This window comes from Leopardus geoffroyi, chromosome A2 (assembly GCF_018350155.1).
Source record: "Leopardus geoffroyi isolate Oge1 chromosome A2, O.geoffroyi_Oge1_pat1.0, whole genome shotgun sequence".
In the NCBI taxonomy this organism is placed as follows: Eukaryota; Metazoa; Chordata; class Mammalia; order Carnivora; family Felidae; genus Leopardus; species Leopardus geoffroyi.
In genome coordinates, this window is record NC_059331.1 from 167041494 (window position 1) to 167062698 (window position 21205).

General features: G+C 51.4%; 1 protein-coding gene across 10 annotated transcripts in view; it reads left to right on the forward strand.

The window, feature by feature from the left end:
• The window catches only part of RBM33 (RNA binding motif protein 33), a 141087-nt gene that overhangs the window by 107832 nt on the left and 12050 nt on the right, over positions 1-21205 (forward strand). For 6 of the 10 annotated variants that reach the window (XM_045496284.1, XM_045496286.1, XM_045496288.1 and 3 more), the window contains 2 exons: positions 13718-13927; positions 18750-18938. The exons of 1 other annotated variant lie outside the window; for it this stretch is intronic. In XM_045496284.1, the coding sequence (XP_045352240.1) occupies positions 13718-13927; positions 18750-18938 (399 nt within the window). The remainder of the gene's footprint in view (positions 1-13717; positions 13928-18749; positions 18939-21205) is intronic. 3 more of the 10 variants (XM_045496285.1, XM_045496287.1, XM_045496290.1) reach the window with 2 other exon arrangements.

Genomic DNA, 21205 nt, shown 5'->3' on the forward strand with positions numbered 1-21205 from the left:
AGTCAAATTAGGCCACGTTTTATATTTAAAACACTGAGATGAAAACCTGGGGAATTTGCAGTTTAAAGAGACCTTTGTTGTGAGGCTCTCGACGTACGTGTGGATTTTAGTTTTTTCATATCTTGTCCAGCTTTGCTAGAATGAGTGTCTGTAGAGTGGCGGGTTATGAAGAGTGTTGAATATTAGCAAATACTTCCAAAATTTCACGTGCCTCCTCGAAGGTACCTATATAAGTGATCTGCCTAAAGAATTGTATTTGATGGAATGATCAAATTACTTAAGATCTGGAAATATTCTCCATTTGCTCGTTTCTCAGAAAGCTACTTAAGTATTTAGTTTTCAGAAGCCAAAAGAGCAATCTTGCTAAATCATAATTTTGTCCATAACCCATACAGAATCCAGAAAAACTATTCGAGTGATACGAGAGCAAATATAAAAATATAAAGCGTTTCCTTGACGTGAACTTACCATAGTCCTCCAGCCGTCCTTTGGGACCAGACACCAGAGAACCGGGACCGGAGCAGGCGCGTGCCCCGGGCCTTCCTTCGTTCAGGACCTTAGTGGGGACTGCCGCCCTGTCTTCCAGGTTTGGGCCTCGGGGAACCTCGGTTGGCGGCCCCAGCGAAGCCCGGCGGCCCCGGGAGAACGGGGCCGGCTTTCCGCGCGGGCCGTGGGCCGTGGTTCCGCGTGTGGTGAGCGACATGGTGCCCGCGCGCAGGGTGGCAGGTCCCTGGACGCCGCTGCCCTCTCCTTCCAGCTGGAGGAAGAGACGGCCTCTTTGCAGCGGCGGTCGCTGGTGTTCTTGAAGGAAATGAAAGCAGATTCTGAATTTGGCGACTTACTCTCCTTGAGGTCATAAAATTAAGAATTTGGCGGCAAATGAAGTAACCGGTGCTTTGTTCTGCTGGCTGCGCAGAGAAAAGGGGGATGCGCGGAACGCCTCAGCAGGGGAGCCGGCCGTCCCATCGCGAGGCTCCTGTGTTTTATTTTTAAAAGGCTGTCGGGGCGCCTGGGTGGCGCAGTCGGTTAAGCGTCCGACTTCAGCCAGGTCACGATCTCGCGGTCCGGGAGTTCGAGCCCCGCGTCGGGCTCTGGGCTGATGGCTCGGAGCCTGGAGCCTGTTTCCGATTCTGTGTCTCCCTCTCTCTCTGCCCCTCCCCCGTTCATGCTCTGTCTCTCTCTGTCCCAAAAATAAATAAACGTTGAAAAAAAAAAATTTTTAAAGGCTGTCAGAATGCCGCGCGCAGCAAGTCCCGATTTACTTGCGCGCGCGAGCTCGCTTTCGGGGTTTCTACCGCGTTTGTGCCCGCTCGCGGTCTCTCCGATCTCCTCCAGAGGTGGTGGAGGCGACGTGCCTACCTGACCTCTCGCGTGTGGCGGAGGGTGGTTGACTTCGGGTAGAACGTCCGTGTGAGAGAAGTTGCGAAAGTGGCATGAGGACTTCCCGTGCCCCTTTCACCCGATTGACCGGGCTGTGTTTTACCACGTTTGCGTTATCGGCGTTTCTTTTTGCCCTTCTACACACACACACACACACACACACACACACACACACACACACACACACTTTCTCGCTGTTGTGAGAGTGGGCTGGAGACACCCCTGTGTTGCCTCACTGTTGAGATATTCTCTCACAAAACCGCACTCAGACATCCTCACAACTCAGAAAATCTTACGGTGATACGTATCACCGCCTAATCCACAGTACGTGTCCAGATTTCATCAGGTGTCCCAGTAACGTTCCTCACAGCCACCTTTCCGCAGTGTGGGGGTCCGGTCCCGGATCGTGCATTGCGTTTAGTCTCCCTGACTCTGGGGCGGAGCCTCGGCCTCCGTGTGTCTTGCCCTGGACTTTTTTTAAAGAGGGGAGGCTGATGATTTTGTCAGACGTCCTCGGGATTTGTGGTACTTTTCCTCGCGATCAGTTTCAGGTCATGCGTTTTTGGCAGGAGCGGCACGGAAGGATATCGTGTCCTCCGTGGGTCCTGTCGGGGGGCGCCTGGTACGTTTGTCCAGTGTCGGCCCCTTCGATCGCTTGAGGAAGATGGCGCTTGCCAAGTGTCTGTGCCGTGCGGTTCCAGTCCTACCCCAGGTAACGGAGAAGCGACATATGGGAAGGTACTTCGAGACTGTGTAAATGTCTCATCTCTTGTCCGATCTTCACTGTTTTTAGCAAGCGGTGATTTTTTTTTTTTAATTACAAATTTTTTTTCATGTTAATTTTTTTAAGAGAGCATGTGAGCGGGGGAGGGGCAGAGAGGGAGAGAGAAAGAATCCCACGCAGGCTCTGCAGTGTTACCATGGAGCCTGATGGGGGGCTCAGACTCACCAGCCAACCGTGAGATCATGACCTGAGCGGAAATCAAGAGCCAGATGCTTAACTGACTGAGCCACCCGGGCGCCCCGAGCACTGGTGTCTTTCTAATGCCAGCACTTTTCTGTGCTTGCTCTGTAGCTTCCTCTTTACTCTTGTTCATTTGTTCATTTGTTTACAGCAGTGCGAGCCTCTGGATTCTCATTTTGTCCAGTGAACTGCTACTGTCGTTACTTGTTTTCACGTTTGAGCTGTTCCAGGCTGGCTCCGTGTTCTTTGATGCATCCATCGTTCTTTGAACACGTCCTGAGACCTGGTGCAAGAGGGGGTTGGGCCCGTGCTCCGTTTCCTGCTCAGCCGTGCGGTCCTGTCTCCGCAGTGAGAGCAGGTGCCTGCTGTGCTTCTGGGCCCTCCCAGCACACACCCAGCCCTCCCCGGGCAGCTCCCGAGGCCGGAGGATGGATCAGAAGCAGATTCTGTTGTATATGACGTTTCTGGAAATAGGCCATTGACATGAGTAAAGCACCCCCTCTGATGTGCTGAGTTTATTTCTTGAATTGCTTTTGTGTGAGAATGCCGAGAATTCGGCATCCCTGTTTAAATATGGAACCCAAGGCTTGTGGTGGATGGGGGGCTAGCGAAGGCGTGTCCTTCTGGCAGGGGCTGAGGTGCATGGTACTAAGCGGGGGTGGGGAGGTCTTGGCGGGTTTCTGAGGCTTCCCTCCTCTCCACGGCAGGGCGCAGGCAGGCTCGCCATATGTGGGGACCTTGTGTTTTGTGTGGTTTTGCGTTTTGTTCTGTTCCTTACATGTGTCAGCACAGCTGCTGGACAGCCACAGCTAGGAGACCCTGCAGCTTCCTCGGTGACTCTTGGGTGTGAGGGTCCTGCATTGGCTGCCAGCATTTATGAGCGGGGTGGTTGTGCTGGCGATTGTCCCAGCGGCGACGGGGCCGCGTTGCTAGTTCAGCTGCGTAAGACTGCTCAGCAAACCAGGTGCTGGAAAAGCAGACAGCGACACGGTGTTGCGAGCAGTATGACAGGAGGACCTGAAGAAGTGACTTCAAGTGAAGAGTGTAGATCACTGGCTGAAGGAGGGCAGGGGAAAAGGAAAACTCCTTCTAGGATGATGGGGAAGAGCGTGTGTGAAGGTCCTGTGGCAGGGAAGTCATGGCCTGTTTTCCAGCTGCAGGAAGGCCAGTTTGGCCAGAGTGCAAGGGCCTTACAGCCTGTGTTAGGTGTTGGACCTTGATCGTGAGAGCAGCGGGAGCCATTGGAGAGTTTTAACAGAGGGATAACGGGCCTAGTATTTGATCCTTGCCTTTTAGAAGTACGCTTCTAAAACAGTCATTACATGCAGGTTTTTTTTCTGTGTTTTTACGACACAGGAAGTCATAGGCATGACTCCTGGGCGTTGGATTTAGAGACAGAAACATTCATCCTGGGGACGTCTGCCACCCACTGGGGACTCCTCCACTGGGCGGGGGGGTCGCAGCTTCTGTGCCTAGAACATAGGGGTGGAATCGGCCACCTTCACTGCCTCCCGCTGTCCGGACGTGCCCCGTTCCTGCCTCTGGCCCCCTCGCCACCTGCTACGCGTGACCACTGGTTTGCAGGGCTCTGTCGCCCGCTACTGCTACTGACTGAGGCTGGGTTTGCTCTTCCATTCTTTTTCGGTCTCCAGGATTTAGGACGGTGTCAAGTACGTTATAAATATTTAAAAAGGCGTTTGTTGAAATTTAGATGACACCAGATAGCAAACTTTGGAAAAACCAAAAATAGCATTAATCCTTATTATGAATTCTTCTGGCCATCTTTTCAGGCTAAAATTCATGGTTCCTTCCCAAACTCCTTCTTTATTCAGTTTACAAGATGGGGTTATATCAGACATACTGTTTGGCACTTTTGGGGGTTGCACCGAGTGGTGAGTGTGCGGTGAGGAGACCCGGGTCGGGGCAGGGTCACGCCACGTGCCCTGTGCTGAGCCGCCTCCCAGCGCGGAGGGCGCAGGTCTTCTGCTGACTCGCCTCATTCCTGGCCGAAGCGGACTTCTTGCTACGGTGTCAGGCAGTCCCCGGGAGCCTCAGGAAGGAGGGAAGTCGGGTGGAAGGGAGTTGGAAGTGAGGTCGGAAAGGACAGAGCTGCCACGGAGTTGTGACAGAAGGGACCTGGGAAGACCAGGCAGGCGGGGAGCTGGGTGTAAGAGAAGCTGCTGTAACACGGGTGTGGGGAGCCAGGGGGGCCGGGGCCGGGGCCGGGGGCGGGGGTGAGCACCAGACTCTTCCCTGCTGGCTCCTGTCCCTCTCGGGGCAGTGGGGCGGTGGGGGGGTGGGGGGGTGAGGAGGCTGGCTGATTCCCTGTTACAGGTGCTGGCGAGCAGGAAAACGGCCGAAAGGCAAACCGCAGAAGAGAGGAAGGAACTCGGGGCAAGAATCTGGATTAGTCACGTGTTTGAGGACATGCATATCCTAGAAACTTCCTTTCAGAGGAGAAGCTATTGTGCCTAAATAGTTGTCTTTAAGAGCTTTGAAATGCTTTAGCGGGCAGAGTTCATAACTTTCAGAGAAATGACTGTTTAAGCGAAATTGGGGCAGAGTCGGCAGGTGTTCGTTGCAGGACAGAAGTAGTTCCTTGTAGTGAATCTGAATCTCCCTACATTAATTTTTGGGTTGCTTTTGGGCAGCGGTGTTGGGGAGTGAAGTGCTGAAATCAGAAATCAGGATTTGCGAGCTCCCTCTCCCCAGTGGAATAGGAGTGGCTCCCCTGGGGGTCGGTGGAGGGGGGGGGGTGGTCTCGGCTCAGTCCTTCTCCCTGACTTCCCACAGCTCCCCCTGCAGGGGCCTCCCCCATGCTGCCAAGTAGGTCGTCCAGGCTGCTCCTCCAGGGCCGCCTAGAAGCCTCTCTCCCCAGCCTGGAGCCTCCCCCTCGTGGGGTCTCATCTGGAAGAGCCCGCTGCCTTCTCCTCTTGAGAGCCTGGGGCGGGAAGTCCCCTCTGAGGCTTATTAACTCCAGAGGCCAGTTAATTTTGCTGTTTCCGGATCTCCCCAAAGCCCAACTGATCTCAAAGCTAGAGCGGGGAGATCGCGCTGGAGAGACTGCCCGGTTCCCGAGTTCCTGCCGCGGTGAGCTCCGCGTCCCTGCCCGTCCCTGCCGTCGGGTCCTTGTGCTTCGGGAAGCCCTGGCGCCTACGAGCCCCATGTGCCCTGCGCTCCCTAACCTTAGGGGTTTTGGTTCACGCCAGCTCACGTGGACCCACTGCTGAAATTTTACAGGAAGCATTTAAGACTTAGATTGTTCACGTGTTTGGCGTGAACAATCTAAGGATCGTGGGTTGGAGAGAATCGGACGCTGCAAATGCAAACCGTTCTCCCTTCCTGTTATGCTGCAACAATTTAATTAGGGCATTGACCCAGGAACCTGGAAAGAAAATGTTAGCCTGTTTATTTTCTTGCACCTTTTCTCCTTGAACAGTGGTCTTCAGAGACAAAATAGAGCCTTAAGTGTATTGATATTTAGAAAGTTGCTGTCGCGTGCATATCATTTATTGGCCAGATTCTGAGCGAGCCTTCCCAAGATTACGGGGCCAGGCCCGGCATTGTTGCAGTTAATAGAAACCTGTTCCGTGAGGTCTGCGGGCTGTGAGATCGGCAGCACTGGCGTGACAGTGAAGTGGGCCTTATCGGACGGAGAATTCCTAAGAGGCTGCCCTGGGACCCTAACCACTGTCCTTGTGTGTGTCCTGACAATGTTATCTGTCCTCTCAGTGCGGAGTATCAAATGTCTGTCACGAGTGCAGAAATTAATTTAATGTCACCTGAAGACATGCAATTAATCTTTTAGAGGTTTTCATAATACCTTTACAGAAAGAGTTGCCAGTTTGGCGGATTTGGATTTTGGGGTTTAGAAGAAGATAAGGAAAATTAATTTTTCATCAGGGTTAATACAAGCTAGCAGGGCCACAAAAGCTGAGAAAAACGGTTGGGGAATTTGTCAAGTGTTGTCACTCTAGAATAATGCTGCTTAGCGTCTGATAGGTGTAATCAAGAGTTGAGATTTCTATGGAGGGGGATTAATCAATTTGCTCACTAGTGAATGCAAGTCCGTGATATCACTTCTTCATGGGGTTTAAGAATGGAAATAAGATTTGATCTGTCAAATTGCAGGAGGCCCTGACATTATCAATAGGCGTTTTTATCTGTACATTTAAGCCATTTGTTATAAATAAATTTGTCCTAATGTTGGTGGCTACAGACCTCATTTTTTGGTAACGATTAAGCTGATAAAAAGTATTCCCTAAGCTTACTTAATTCAGGTAGCGCCTCTTACATAATTTAGAAGAGGAAAACTACTCTGAAAAGACGTGTTTATAGCAGTCATTAAAAGATAATCATTTGCGGAAAAAAACAAACGACAAGATATTTCTGGTTTGTTTGGTCTGAGGCCGGCCAGCCTTCTTTTCTCCTCATCTGTGTTTCAGAGGAGGTGGAAGGTACTGAAAATCGGACGCAAATTGCTGCTGCGTGAGGAGTTTGAAAGGGAACTGTGCCCCCCCCCACCCCCCCGAGAAATTCACTCTCACAGTGAACTTACCTTTTTGGGGGTGCCTAGCTGGCTCAGTTGGGGGAGTGTGCAGCTCTTGACCTCAGGGTTGTGAGTTCGAGCCCCACGTTGGGGGTGGAGATTGCTTAAAAATAATAAAATCTTAAAAAACCAAAACCAAACCAAAGTGAACTTGTTTTGAACAGGACGTAAATCCACAAACGATCGGTTATTTCCTTACGTTAACGTAACAGGTTTCTGAAAATCCTAATTTGAACAACAGGGTTTTTAAGTTTGCACGTGTGAGCACTAAGGATTTTAGGGCCTCTTTGAGTGCTGTAACTGTGTGAGTTACGGAAGACCTCCAGGTGGGGGGTTCGGTGTGGTATGTGATCTTCATTCACCTTCGTCCGTGTCCGTGTGCAAGTGTTAGGTATGAAACGATGCTCCTGGCCACCGCCTAGTAATTACTACATTAACTGGTTTTCACAGGTTACTTGGAATAATTCTGGAACTTAGAGTTTCTCCCCAGAATTAGCTTTTCATTGTGCTGATTTGATTGATCTCTCCATTGACAAAATGAAACCTCTCCATTTTTCTCATAGAAGGGAACAATTGCATAACTTAGCTTTTGGCCTTCAGGGCTCAGTATGGTTTTTAGGACAGCAGCGCAGGGACCTTTTCCTTTTGGGTGACGGTTAGTCTGTTTGCTGAGAACAGTTACGGGTAAAGGCCGCCTCCTGGGAAGCGGCGTAGGACCTCGGAGACAGGAAGTCCCAGCCGTTACTGTGTGACCAGGGGTCTCGGAGTTTCCCTTTACCAAATGAGGATCATAGTTACCTTGGAGGGAGGATTGATGGAAAACCGCGTACAGACCCTAGTCCGCTTGTTGCATCGCAGACCCTCCCGAGAGGGGGACGTGGTAACGCCTTGCAAGTTTCTGTTTATAAAGCGTATGGTGCCATTCGTGGCTACCGAAGGTGTGCAGAATTGCCCTGAATGTGAGCGACTCCAGAGCTGACCCGGGGCTTCCTCCGACTTTCCAGTAAACGGTTGATGGGAGCAGTGTTTCTGAAAAGCCGGGCAGTCATCATGATCCCTGCCTGAGCATGCCCCCTTCCGTGTGCTTCGTTGACTGAGCAAGTGATTGTGTCCACCCGCTCTGTCCCCTCTTGGAGGGTGCCATGGGGCCCCGGTTCCAGTGACCGCGATCAGGACAGCAGTGGCCACTACTGCTGTGAAGAAGCACGGAGCAGGGAGAAGGACAGAGACCCCGTGCCTGTGCCTGTGAGTTTGTGTCCTGGGGCCAGAGCCGCAGATGAGGTGCAGACCCACAGAAAAGGCGTTCCTCTTCTCAGGTGATTTCTTTCTTTTTTTTTTTTTTTTTTTAATTTTTTTTTTTTCAACGTTTATTTATTTTGGGGACAGAGAGAGACAGAGCATGAACGGGGGAGGGGCAGAGAGAGAGGGAGACACAGAATCGGAAACAGGCTCCAGGCTCCGAGCCATCAGCCCAGAGCCTGACGCGGGGCTCGAACTCACGGACCGCGAGATCGTGACTTCTCAGGTGATTTCTTAGAAGAGCCGAAATGAGGTCTTTACACCGCGTGGGACCCCTTTTCTTTACGTCGGAAGCCGTCGTTCTCCACTCTATAGAAGGAGAGTTTCCTCCTTGCAGATGAGGAGAGGAGAGGCTTTTGTGATACCTGTTTTCTCGCAGCTTTGGGGTCAAACCTGCTTTAAAATGGAAACTTGTCTTGAAAATGAAAGTTTAGAACTTTGGTTTTCAGAGGTTTTATCTGACATTAACATCTCCTCTTACGATGTATTGCCACCATTCTCTCAGCCAAAGTAGCAACGAAAAGAATTTTGATTATTTGGAGTGTTTCTTGATTAAGTGTTTATGTTCTTAGTTCCCAGTTTAAAAATCACCAGATCACTAGCATTCTGTATTTATCATGCAAATACTTACACATACCATCTATCTTAAAATAGGCAATTATAACATCTTGCTTTCAGTGTAAGCTTCTCTTTTTAATTTAAAGTTTACTATCTGGATGGTCTTGTTTTTAAGCTTTGGATTGCTAAAGAAAAAAATTACGACAATATTCATTCTTTTTGTCCATCGTATATATGGACATCGTTCCTTTTAGGCCACGTGTACCAGCTCACTATCTAGTCTCCAATGTGGCGTAATATTTCCCGATGCACAAAAATAGTACTACTGACCTGAAGGCTGGCCTTTTGGTATTGTAATGACATGTGGTCAGTGCCTGTGATCGACAGCGTCTGTAGCCTCACATTCTGATGTCATCATCCTTTTTACGTAGCATGTTGAGAACCGCATGGTAAAGTATGATTTGCTGTTTATTGATTTATTCAGTAGCCATCTCAGTACCTTCAGTGTGCATCAGACATTCGGCTTGGTGAGCAAAGCAGACTTACGGGGTCTAAACCCCCGGTTTCTTCAGATGCTTGCGAGGGAGTGGGTGCTCTGGGCATCCTCGAACTTTTACCTTGCCGGGTGAACTTACGGGGAGCTTATTCAGTTCCCTGAAGTCCGTGCGGCGGAAGGCTGTCCCGTACAGCTGGCCGGTACCGGTCCGCTTCTGCACGCGGCCAAACGGGTGGGAGGGGGGGACTCGGCCGGTAGACCGTGGTGCCGCTGAGCCGTGCGGAGGATCTGGCGGGCCGGCCCCGTGTGCACCCAGCACGCAGCCTCTTGTGGGGCCTGGGCTCCGCGTGAAGCGTCTGCTCGTGTGACAGGGAGAGATGTCCGTGAGGCCCATACAGCTGAACACACGCGTAGGAGATACACGAGTCTTGCGCTAACACAGTTCCAGGACGTCAGAGAAATCAGTAAATGATGGACCGTTGGGTCTCACGAGAGATGAGGATGTGGTACGTATGTATCCTTATGAGACACTCAGCGTTTTACTATAGAAAAATTCAACACCTACGAAACTAGAGAGAGGTCACATAGCTCTTTAAGGCAGAGACTGAGACACTGCGCGCGTGGGCTAGGTCACACCCGGTCCCCCGGCTGGGGCGCTGGCTCGCTCCTTGGCTGGAAGGCCTGTGGAGAAGCTCTAGGAAACGCAGACCAGCAGCTTAAATGTCTGTGTGGATCGCGGTCTTGCAAAATGGCCTGCCTTCCGCGCACGGCTTCCATTTTTTTCACTTGGGGACGTTCCTCTGCAAGGTCGGCGTGACTCTCAGCTGGCCCCAGCAGTGCACTTGGTAGAGGCACAGGGTCGCAGAAGGTCGGGAGCACCCCTCTGGTTCAGCCTTCCCTAGCCTGAGCCGGACAGCCGTCGTCACCCAGGAGCCCTTAAAATAGGCCGGCGTCTGGGTCCCAGCTCCGCGGGGTCTGGCTGGATGGTTCTGGACGAAAGCCCGAGGTGGCCCAGATTCGAACTGTCCCCAGGTGACGAGTACGGAAACTGCGTGTCCCCGACTGGTCTGCGGCAGCGTGAGCAGAAGCCCCGAGGAGAAGGTGTGCCGTGTCCTCATCAGCAGGCACGACGTGCGCTGCCCGCCTGTAGCGGACGCCCGTCCTGGGCCGACAGCGCGTCCGGCCGGCCCCAGCGTGTCGCGGGTCTCGGGTCTCCATCACCGTCGCGTCTCTCGCCCGTGCGCCCCGCACGTTACCGCCTTCCGCCGGGACAGCCGGCCTCGCGTTCCTGGGGCGAGAGCTGCTTGGTCGTGGCGCGCGGTCCCCGTTCTGTGTGGGCGCATCCGGTCCGCTGACGTCTGGTGGGGTCCTCGCGCACGCGCGTGGGGTCTCCTGCGGCTCTCTCCTCCCCCGGTGCCTTTGGCTTTTCTCTCGGGGACGTGCCAGCCTCCGAGGAGGCGCGGGAAGGTGCCTCGTCCTCCCCTCTCTTCCGGGAGAGGTAGTGTCACGGGCTGCCTTCTTCCTGAGGTAGGGACAGGGCTCACCAGTGAGTGCCTGTGGATTTTCCTGTGTGGGAGGGTTGGCATTACCAGTTCCATGTCGCCTCGGACTTTCGGGTCGTCTGGCTTCTTGAATCCGTTTTCGGCGTTTCTGACGCCATCCGTCCGTCCGTCTCGCCTCAGTGGCCTGACTTGGTGTAAAGTTTCTCATGATGTCCGCCTTCGCTTCTGCCGGGCCAGTGAGGTGAGTGGCTCTCTGCTCCTGAGTTTGGTGGTTTGTGCCCCGTCTCCCGTCTTGATCAGCCATCAGTTTCGTTGATCTCAAAAATGCAGCTTTTGGTTTCGGTGATTTTTCTCTATTGTTTTTCTGTGTTTTATGCCATTGCTTTTTGCTCTGAGCTCACCGTTTCCTTCATTGTATTTTGGACTTGATTTCCTTTTTTCCTCTAGCTTCTTGAGATAAAAGCTCAGGTTATTGATTTCAGATTTCTTTTCCTTTCTGATGTAACTGCTTTAGTTGCACTGCATTTTTATTCAGGATTTTTTTGGATCAGTTTTTTATTCCTATTTCATTTCTCAGCCTGGCTTCCCAGGGGTCAACCCTGTTGTCGCATAGCTTCGTGGTCGGCCAGTCATTCAGGAAGAGATTGGCCAGTGGGCCGCGAGTGGGGGCGACACTTGCCCGAGCCCACGTCAGCTTGTCCTTCCTGCCCGCCTCTCGGGCCCCGGCGCCCTCGGAGCGCACCGACCTAGGCCTTCAAGAGCCCTTGCGTTTCCGGGATCTCTCATTACATCTCTCCGATCACTGGCTGGTCTGCTGTCATTCCAGAAGGGACCAGGGCTGACAGATTGGTGGACGTGCCCCATTCCCTTCCCTCCAAGTTTTGCTGATTGTGCTGCTGTGGTTCCCCAGCCTACCGCTCCAGGTCTGCCCTGTGGGCTGGGTGGGGGGGGGGGGTTGGGGGAGGTCCTGTCACTGTCACCGAGGAAAGACTGCCAGGCCCCACTCTGTCTTGTTTCACTTTTGTCAATTCCAGGGACCTGAGGTGCTTGTTCTGGGCGGTTCTGTCCAGTTACAGATTTATCTTGGGGAAGGAGGTTGGCCAGTGTCTTCATGCTGCCATAGCTAGAAGCCCTGCCACGTGTGACATTTCTCCTCTTGTCTTTCATGGGGCCCGATTACCTTGGGCAGTTTTTACAAAATCTCATCTGCACCTATCTCGCTCTAGCCCCCGTCCCTTCACTTTATTCCATTCAACTGGCCCTAAGAGAGAAGTTCAAACAAATTTTTTTAATTATTTATGATGAGAGCGAGCTAGCATGAGTGGGGGAGGGGTGGAGAGAGAGGGAGAGAGAGAGAATCCCAAGCAGGTTCTGTGCCACCAGCACCGAGCCTGACGTGGGGCTCAAACCTGTGAAACTGTGAGATCATGACCTGAGTCGGATGCCTACCCGCCTGAGCCACCCGGGCACCCCAAAGATAAGTTTGGGGGGGGGGAGAGGGAGGGAGAGAGAGGGAGAGAGAGACGGGGAGAGAGAGAGAGAGAGAGACATGTAGAACACAGGGACTGCAGCTGAGCTGACTTCCCAGGTCCTTCCGGAAGCACCGGCTGGCCAAGCAGTGTACGGGGGCAGGTGTGCTGGCCACAGGCCGCTGCGCCCCGGTGATCGGAGTGGTAGAGCCTCGCACCGATAGAAGTCTGAATTCTACTTTGCACATTCGAGCGTCCATTTCTGCTAAGATTCCGTCATTGAGCAGCTCAAGGTGGGGTTTCCTTGCCGTCCACACTTCCCTTCCTGGCCACCAGCCACTCCAGAGGAGACACCCTGCACTTAATACTGAGCGTAGCTCATCGGCACCATCCAGAGGTATTTTTTATGCCGCCGGCTGGTATCCTGAACGTAGGTACTGCAGCGTAAATGTGTTAAATAGCAAATATTCGACTGAGACCGTTTTAAAGCTCTAATGGGCTTCGTTAAACGACTCGTGAGTTGGGCAGCGCCTCGTCCGGCAAAGCAGAGGGGCTCCCGGGGGGTGTACAAGAGGGAAGGTCTTCTTAGAAGGAGGGTGGAGCAAGAGGGTTACTGCTCAGGCTGGTGGCTTTCCCTCAGGAGTCTTCCCGTGCCAGTGACCTCACCTACCTCTGGGGGAGAGGGGCCCTTGTAGCCTGCTCTTTAGCCCTGATGGAAAATTCCTGATGCACCAGTTAAGACTGCATTTCTCAAGAAGGTGGAAACTGCAGTTAGATTAGGGAGTGAGCCCTGGTTTGGGAACTCGGTGCGAGTGACACCGTTTTGGGCCTGTGGTTTTCTTTTTAACAAATATCACCATTTTGAAGGTCAAGAAACGAGGGAGCATTAGTAAAACTCAAAAGGTTAGATTTCTGGTTCTTGTGAAGCTCTCACTAGGGCCCACGCGTCCCTCTGTGTGCGAGGCCAGGGGAAGTGCAGGTGTTGGGGGCGGGGGGGGGGGGGGGACCGGGGGCCAGTGCTCTGTCCCCAGGGGAGGGTGGGCGCTGGGCCACAGCCAGTGAGGTACGTCCCGAGGACGGGGGACGGTCCACTTGTCTTTGGTCTAAAGACAGGGTAAAAGTTTAAAACCACTGCTTGTGCAGACTGCCCATATTTTAATAACAGTGCCTTTGGAAATGGTAAATGTATGTTGAGTATGAGGTATTTTTAAGGTTAAGCACTATTGTGCTGAACGAAACAGCACATAGTGTAATCACAGACCTCTTGAGTGTATACAGTAATTAAAGATCTGCGTGTTATAAATTTCAAAAATATGATTAAAACCCGAACACTGTCAGATGAGAAATTTCCTCAGTGGCTGTAGTGAAATGACAGGTTTGGTTTCCCGCTTGTCTGAAACGGTTTTGCTCTCGGTTGAGGCTAGCAGAGGCGGACTTCCCCGCCGCTGGGGAGGGCCTCCTGGCCACACACGTACTGACCAGCACGCTGCCTTGTTTCAGCAGGGAGGAGAGAGCGACGGCTTTTTTCACCCTGAGGGCCAGCCCCAGCGGCTCCCGCAGCCCCCAGAAGCCAGACAGCCGCCCACCCGCAAGGTGACGCTGACCAAGGGGGCCCCCCAGCAGCCCCAGCACCCACCGGTGGGGGCCCACGTGCACCCGGCCGGCCCTCCGGGCATCAAGAGCATCCAGGGAGTCCATCCTGCCAAGAAGGTACTGCCTGTGACCTAGGCTGCGCCCCGGGAGCGTGGCTGTCCTGCTGGTTCGAACGGTCCACGTTTGGACGGTTCTCAGATAGGGGTGCCCAGTGCACGGGAGGCGGGTGCAGATACATCAGTAAGTGAGCCGTCATTTCCTTCGTTCTGGCTTTGCAAGCTCATGTGTTCACAGGAGCACTTTTCCTCTTCTGACTTTAAGGGGACAGTTTGGGGAAAGTCCCTGCAACCGGGGGTGTGGTTTTCTGTGGCTCTGGCCCCCTGTGTCCACAGACCCCAGTCCAGTACGATTCCTTCCCCTCTTACCGGCTCTCCACACTCCGCAGACAGAGAGCCAGGCATCTGCTCACACACCTCCTTCTCATTAGCCCAGTGCACGAGTGGGAAAGTGAGGCCTCGGTGGGGGGGGGGGGAGGGGACCCGACCTGAAGAAGGTGGCCCTGACCCTGGTTCTGACACCCACTGTTGGACAGGAGATGAGGGCATCCGATATGCCTTCGGGGCAGTGGTGGGAGTGAATGTTCTCCTTTTGTGCACTGAGTCTAAAATCTTCCCTAGGAGAAGAGTGTCTGCCTTGTCCTGTCCTGTCCCCATGGTAGGGTGCCCTCCCTTGGATGGTAGGGGAGCTGTCTCTAGCTTCCCCAAAGCCTGACAGTAAAGTCCCCTCTCTCCTCCCTTTTGGTGCATAAGCCAGATGCCCCTCGAATGATGAAGTTATGTGAGGGAGGAAGCAGGGCAGCAACACCTGCTTTGGGTTTCTTCTAGAAAGCTCCAGAGTCCACTAGCTCATCTATCTGTTTGTCTTGCTGCTGACCCAGGTAGTAATAGTATCAACATGAAGGCCGTTCTGGGTCTGTTACCTTGTCTGCATTATCTCGTAAGCACCTTGTGATGTAGGAGCAAATAAAATTATTCCCTTTGCAACAGAAGACGTGTGCAGACATGAAGTCTTCTCTTCGGTCTTGGAAGGTCGCTCCAGTCTAAACTGGCTTCGGTCAGGTGCAGTCCCTGGATACAGGAGGAGAGGGGCCTTAGAGGCCCCGTCCCCCACGTACGCGTGCGCTTGAGTGAGCCCTCGAGTTTCTTTGTCTGAAACCTCTGTCTGCTCTGCTCTGAAGGGAGGACGGTAGCGTTTCCTGGCTCATTTGGGCTCTTGGGTGGATTTCATGAGAAGATGCATGTAAAAAGTATGGTGCCTCGTGGATCAGTAAGCGTTTGGTAAAGGATATTTTGCTGATGTTATAATTTATTATTTTTTAAAATATTTATTTATTTTGAGAGAGCACACAGGGGCACGCGAGCAGGGGAGCAGCAGAGAGAGAGAGAATCCCAAGCAGACTTCACGCTCGGCGCGTGGTCTGACTCGGGGCTCGATACCACGAACCGTGAGATCACGGCACGAGCCGAAGACAAGAGTCAGACCACCAGTTTGTTCTCCATAGTTAAGAGTCTGGGGGTATTTGGTCTCTTTTTTTTCTTTGTTTCGACTTGTTTTTTAAATTCCACATCTGAATGAAATTGAATGGTGTTTGTCTTTCTTTGACTTGCTTCACTTAGCAGAATACTCTCTAGCTCCATCCATGTTGTTGCAGATGGCAAGGTTTCATTCTTTTTGATGCCCGAGTAATATTCCGTGGTACGTATATACACCACCCGTCCTTTACCCGTTACTTGGGCTGCTGCCACAGTCCAGCTGTTGCAAACAAGGCTGCAGTAATAAACATCGGGGTGCGTGTATCCCCTCGAGTTAGTGTTTTTGTGTTCTTCGGGTAAGTACCCAGTGGTGCTAAATCCTAAGGTCGTTCTGCTTTAACTTCTTGAGGACCCTCCGTACTGCTCGCCACGGTGGCTGCAGCGGTTTGCATGCCCACCGACAGTGCACGAGGGTTTCTTTTACTCCGCGTCCTCGCCAACACCCGTTGTTTCTTGAGGTTTTTTTCTTTAGCCATCGGACAGGTGTGAGGTCGCGTCTCATTGTGGTTTGACTTGTATTTCCCTGATGGTGAGTGACATTGAGCATATTTTCGTGTATATGTCGTCTTTGGAGAAATGTCTGTTCGTGTCTTGTGTCTTTTTTAATTGCGTGATTTGTTTTTTGGGTGTTGAGTTGTATCAGTTCCTTATATATTTTGGATGCTAACCCTTTATCAGGTAAGTCATTTGCAAATATCTTCTCCCATTCTGTAGGTTGCCTTTTTAGTTTTATTGATTGTTTCCTTCGCTGTGCAGAAAAATTGTATTTTGATGTAGTCCCAATAGTTTATTTTTGCTTTTGTTTCCCTTGACTCAGGAGACCTATCTAGAAAGATGTTGTTACGGCCGATGTCCGAGAATTACTGTCTGCGCTCTCTTGAAGGATTTTTATGGTTTCGGGTCTCACGTTCAGGTCCTTAATCCGTTTGGAGTTTATTGTTGTGTGTGGTGTAAGAACATGGTCCAGTTTCAATCTTCTGCATGTGGCTGTCCGGTTTTCCCAGCGCCATTTGTTGAAGAGACTGTCTTTTCCCCATTGTATTTTCTTTCCTGCTTTGTCGAAGATGAGTTGACCATATAGTTGCGGGTTTATTTCTGGATTTTCTTTTCTGTTCCATTGATCTGTGTGTCTGTTTTTGTGCCAGTGCTTCGGTGTTTGGATGACTACAGCTTTGGAGTGAATCTTGAAATCTGGGCTTATGATACCTCCTCCAGCTTTGCTTTTCCTTCTCAAGGTTGCTTTGGCTGTTTGGGGGTCTTTGGAGGTTCTGTACAAATTTTAGGATTGTTTGTCCTACTTCTGTGACGGATGCTGTTGGTTTTCCCACAGGGATTGCATTAACTGTGTAGATTGCTTTGGGTGGTGTAGAGTCTTGAACCATGCTTGTCCTTCCAGCCCATGAGCGTGGGATGTCTTGTTTCTTTGTGTCTCTGGTTTCTTTATCAGTTTTAAGGTTTTCAGACCACGTGTCCTTCATCTCTTTGTTAACTTTATTCCTGGGTCATCATTTCTGGCGCAGCTGTAAATGGGACTGATTCCTTCATTTCTCTTTCTGCCGCTTCATTATTGGTGAACAGAAATGCAGCAGATTTCTGCACGTTGATTTTGTATCCGTCGACTTTGCCGAACTCATTTATCAGGTCCAGCAGTTTTTTGGTGGAGTCTTTCGGGTTTTCCATGGAGAGTGCCATGTCATCTGCAGATAGTGAGTTTGACTTCTCTCTCAACCGATTTGGATGCCTTTTGTTTGTGTTGTCTGATAGCTGTGGCCAGGACCTCCAGTACTATGTTGAATAACAGTGGAGAGTGGACATCCCTGTCTTGTTCTTGACCTTGGGGGAAAGGCTCCCACCAATTCCCTGTTGACGGTGATGTCAGCTGTGGGGTTTTTGATATAAGGCGTTTATTATGTTGAGGTTTGTTCCCTCTAAACATACCCTAAACAGGGTTGTGTTGAGGGTTTTTATCGTGAATGGATGTTGTACTTTGTCACATGCTTTGTCTGCATCTGTTGAAGTGATCGTATGGTTTGCATCCTTTCTCTTGTTGGTGTGATTTACGTGCAGCCTTCGATGTGTGTTTTCCAGTGTGACTCTGAAATATCCTTTTGTACTTTTCAAACACTCACTTCACGGGAGGACGTTCGCCACCGTCTGCAGAGTGTTAAGAAATGTGGTTTTGGATGCATTTACCTTCTTCTCTGGCCTTTTCTATGATGGAACAGGGGGTCATTTTTGCTCCTTTGCACCCAGACTCTAGGGCAGAATTTGGGGAGGCTGTCTGGAAACCCTGGTACTGTTCAGTCCCACCCAGCCACCTGCATTTCACTGCTGCCCTGAATGGGAGACGCTTCATCGAATTCTCTAGCTGGAAAACAGCAGAGGGGCGCCTGGGGGGCTCAGTCGGTTGAGCGTCTGACTTCAGCTCAGCTCGTGATCTCATGGTTCGTGGGTTCAAGCCCCGCGCCGGGCTCTGTACTGACAGCTCGGAGCCTGGAGCCTGCTTGGAATCCTCTGTCTCCTTTTCTCTCTGCCCCTCCCCCTGTTCGTGCTCTTTCTCTCTTTCAAAAATAAACATTAAAAAAAAAAAAAAAATGAAAAAGAAAATACCAGAAAGATCAGCTGTCTCCTCTTACTTAAAAGGCCTTGGAATCGTTGGACTAGTGGTTTTGAACCCTTGGCAACTTAAAAAACTGCCAAGGCCTGGGCCCTTCTGTAGACATGTGACGACTTAACGTGGGTGGGAGTGAGCGCGCGGGCATTGCCGTGGCTTGGATTTTTTTTGGTGTTTGTTGTAAAAGCTGTGTAGGCGATTGTGATGTGCAGCAGCTGGGAAGCAACCCCTGCTGACTCTCGCTGGCCCCCTGCCACAGAACCCGCCTTTCGGGTTCTCGGGGTGCCACACGTAGTCCCGAGGGGACTTGGGGGGCATAACGTGGCTTGTGGTGGCACCAGTCCCCACTGGCGTGGCCTGGAGTACACTGGGAGAAATTTGGGCTCTTGGGCTGTTACGACTAGGCCCAAATAAGTGTCTCAACCCCTCTGATCTTGCTGCTTTGCGTCCAGCACGGTGGCTACACAGGAAGTACCACCCGTGCTTGCTGCCGAGATGGGGTCGGACTTAGATGCTCCCGCTTTCTTCCTTTGCCTCCATCCAGATCTGCTGGGTATTCTTTCAGTTAGACATTGAACCCTGCGGATAATGGATGAAAACCACAGAAAATCCTGTAGCTCGTGGTGTATTTTAATGGATTCCGAGTTGTTTGCTCACTTTTATAACCCTAGTAGCTATTAAAAACAACAGACCAGCGCTTAGAAGTCAAACAGTTAACTCTTGTCGTTGGCAGGTTGTCATGCACGGGAGAGGCCGAGGAGTGGCGGGGGCTGTGGGCCGGGGCCGCCTGATGCCAAACAAGCAGAACCTCCGGGTGGTGGAGTGTAAGCCGCAGCCCTGCGTCGTGTCTGTTGAAGGGCTCTCTTCGTCCACCACTGACGCCCAGCTGAAGAACCTACTGATGTCAGTCGGACCCATCCAGGTGGGTGTCCTGGGGCCTCTCCCAGGACTCCGTTTTGTCTTGACTCCGATTCCCTTTGTGTTGGTTACTTCGTGTTAAAATAATACGTTTGAAAGGACACACACCTGTTTTATCTTTTTGTATACTTGAGATCAGAACTTTTGCCGTAGATTATTTGGCAATTTTCAGGTGCTCCGTCATGGAATTTAGGGAATAATTTTGCCAGCTGAACAAATTATCTTCTGGAATTCTTCTGTTATCCTAACGTTCACATATGCTCCTGAACATATATACTTCTTGTTCTGTCACACACTTGTGTTTATGATATTTAGAAATTCTTAAAGCATTTAACCTTCCTGACCTTGATTTCCAGAAATAGCGCGTGTGTTAACAGCTGTGAAACTTGTTTTAGATTTTATGAACATGAAATAACGTAGACTATATTTTGATCTGGTTATTTTGTATTTTTTTAATCGTTTGTTTATTTAGAAAGATTGGGGGTGGGGGGACAGAGAGAGAGGGCGAGAGAGGATCCCAAGCAGGCTCCACCCTGTCAGCACAGAGCCCTGATGCGGGGCTTGAACTCACGAACCGTGAGATCGTGACCTGAGCTGAGATCAAGAGTCGGATGCTCAACAGACTGAGTCACCCGGGTGCCCCAGTCTCTTTAAAGCAAGTCGGTTCTAAATGCTTTAAAGTTCCTGCTGAGCCGGTTGCAGATAGGTCTCCAGTTGTGCCGTAAACTGAATTCTCCATCCAGATCCCTGATCTCTGCTGCTTCTACTCGAGGCCTGCAGGTAAACCAGCAGAGAAGTGGGTTGACCTGGTTTTCCTTCGGCCGAGGGTTTCCAGAGCCCTGTATCGGACCTTTCCCACCAGCGCCTCCCCTCCCCCCAACAGGCGCCATTGGCACCACGTCAGACCCCACGCAGGCAGGATGTAGGGCGTGAATGTCGGGTTTCTGCGTACTTGCTTTCAGGATATGTTCCAGTCTCTTGCTGCATGAGCGAGCGGGGGGACATTTTCAGACTAGAGGTGATACCAATAATTTTCAACAGGTCTTAAGTGTCTGATGTTGAGAATTATTAAACGTGAGGAGTAGGTGAAAGCCCTTCCGGAAAGCACCCTGTTCTCGAGGTATCATGACTTCCACCGTCAGTTTGGGATTTCTGGTGTTTATTTGTGTGTCGTAGTGGAACGTGAGCCAGAAACTCGGGCTTCTGTTTTCAGTGCCGTCCTTCCTCCGCAGTGCGGCCAGAGACCCTTGTCACTTGCTGGAGGCGTCAGCAGTGCGCTCATGGATGGTCCTTCCAGACCGTTAATGACTAATTTGCAGGAACAGACCGACCGGAGAGTTCAGATGCATGAAAATGTGCTTAAGCTGGTGTGAGGCTCTCCCACCAATGGTGGTTGAGAATCTGGGGTCCAGGTGCAGGGTCAGGCCGGGAGTCCAGATGTAACAGAGCAGAGCCTAACCTGCGGGATCTGAGGGCCGGCGTTGTCCGGGAGGCTCGAGCTGTGGTCTCACTGCCCCGGTCTCCGCGTGGGCCGGGAGTGATGGCACTGTGCTCTCCACGTGTGCCCGTCAGCATCTGTGGCTTTGCTTCCTCACACGGAGTCTCGATCGTTCTCTGGAGTGTCCTTGACTAGGATGTGGTTTTCAGGACCCACGTCTGAGCAGTGGTGCTATTTGCCTCTCCTCACGCTGAAGGCGGGGGGGCGGTGGCTGCACCGCAAAAAGCAGCTTGGAGCTGATCTGCATTTGGGGCTTATAGTCTCTCGAATGGATTTTTTTTTCTGTTCTGAAAAGGATTTGAGATGATTATGTTACGAAGTTTGATTGTGGGAAGTAAAGCCAGACCAAAACGGCGTTGGATTATTTGATGCCTTGTTTTAGTTGGAAAGTTAAGAGAAGTAGGAAGATGAGAGTGAACTTTCTAGGTTATGTCAGTTACTCTTACAGTGGGGTCTCCGGAAGGTGAAGCCCCCGGTGCCCCTGGGAACTGGCTGTGGCAGGCTGGGCTTCGCACCCACATGAGGCCCATCCCTTCCCCTGGGGACCAAAGCCGGGCGCCCTCCTCTTGCTCGTCTCTATCCCAGAGGATGCTTTTGAGTGGGCCTGTACAATGTTTAGATACCACGTTCACAGAATGCCAAGTTTCTTACTGAAAAACTAGTATAACAAGCATCTGCCGGTGTTCGGTAGCTAAAGAACGATGCTGATAAGTATACGTTTTAAGAAGATGTTTGTAACGAGAACTGGTTATGGTTTAAACTTGGGTGGGATG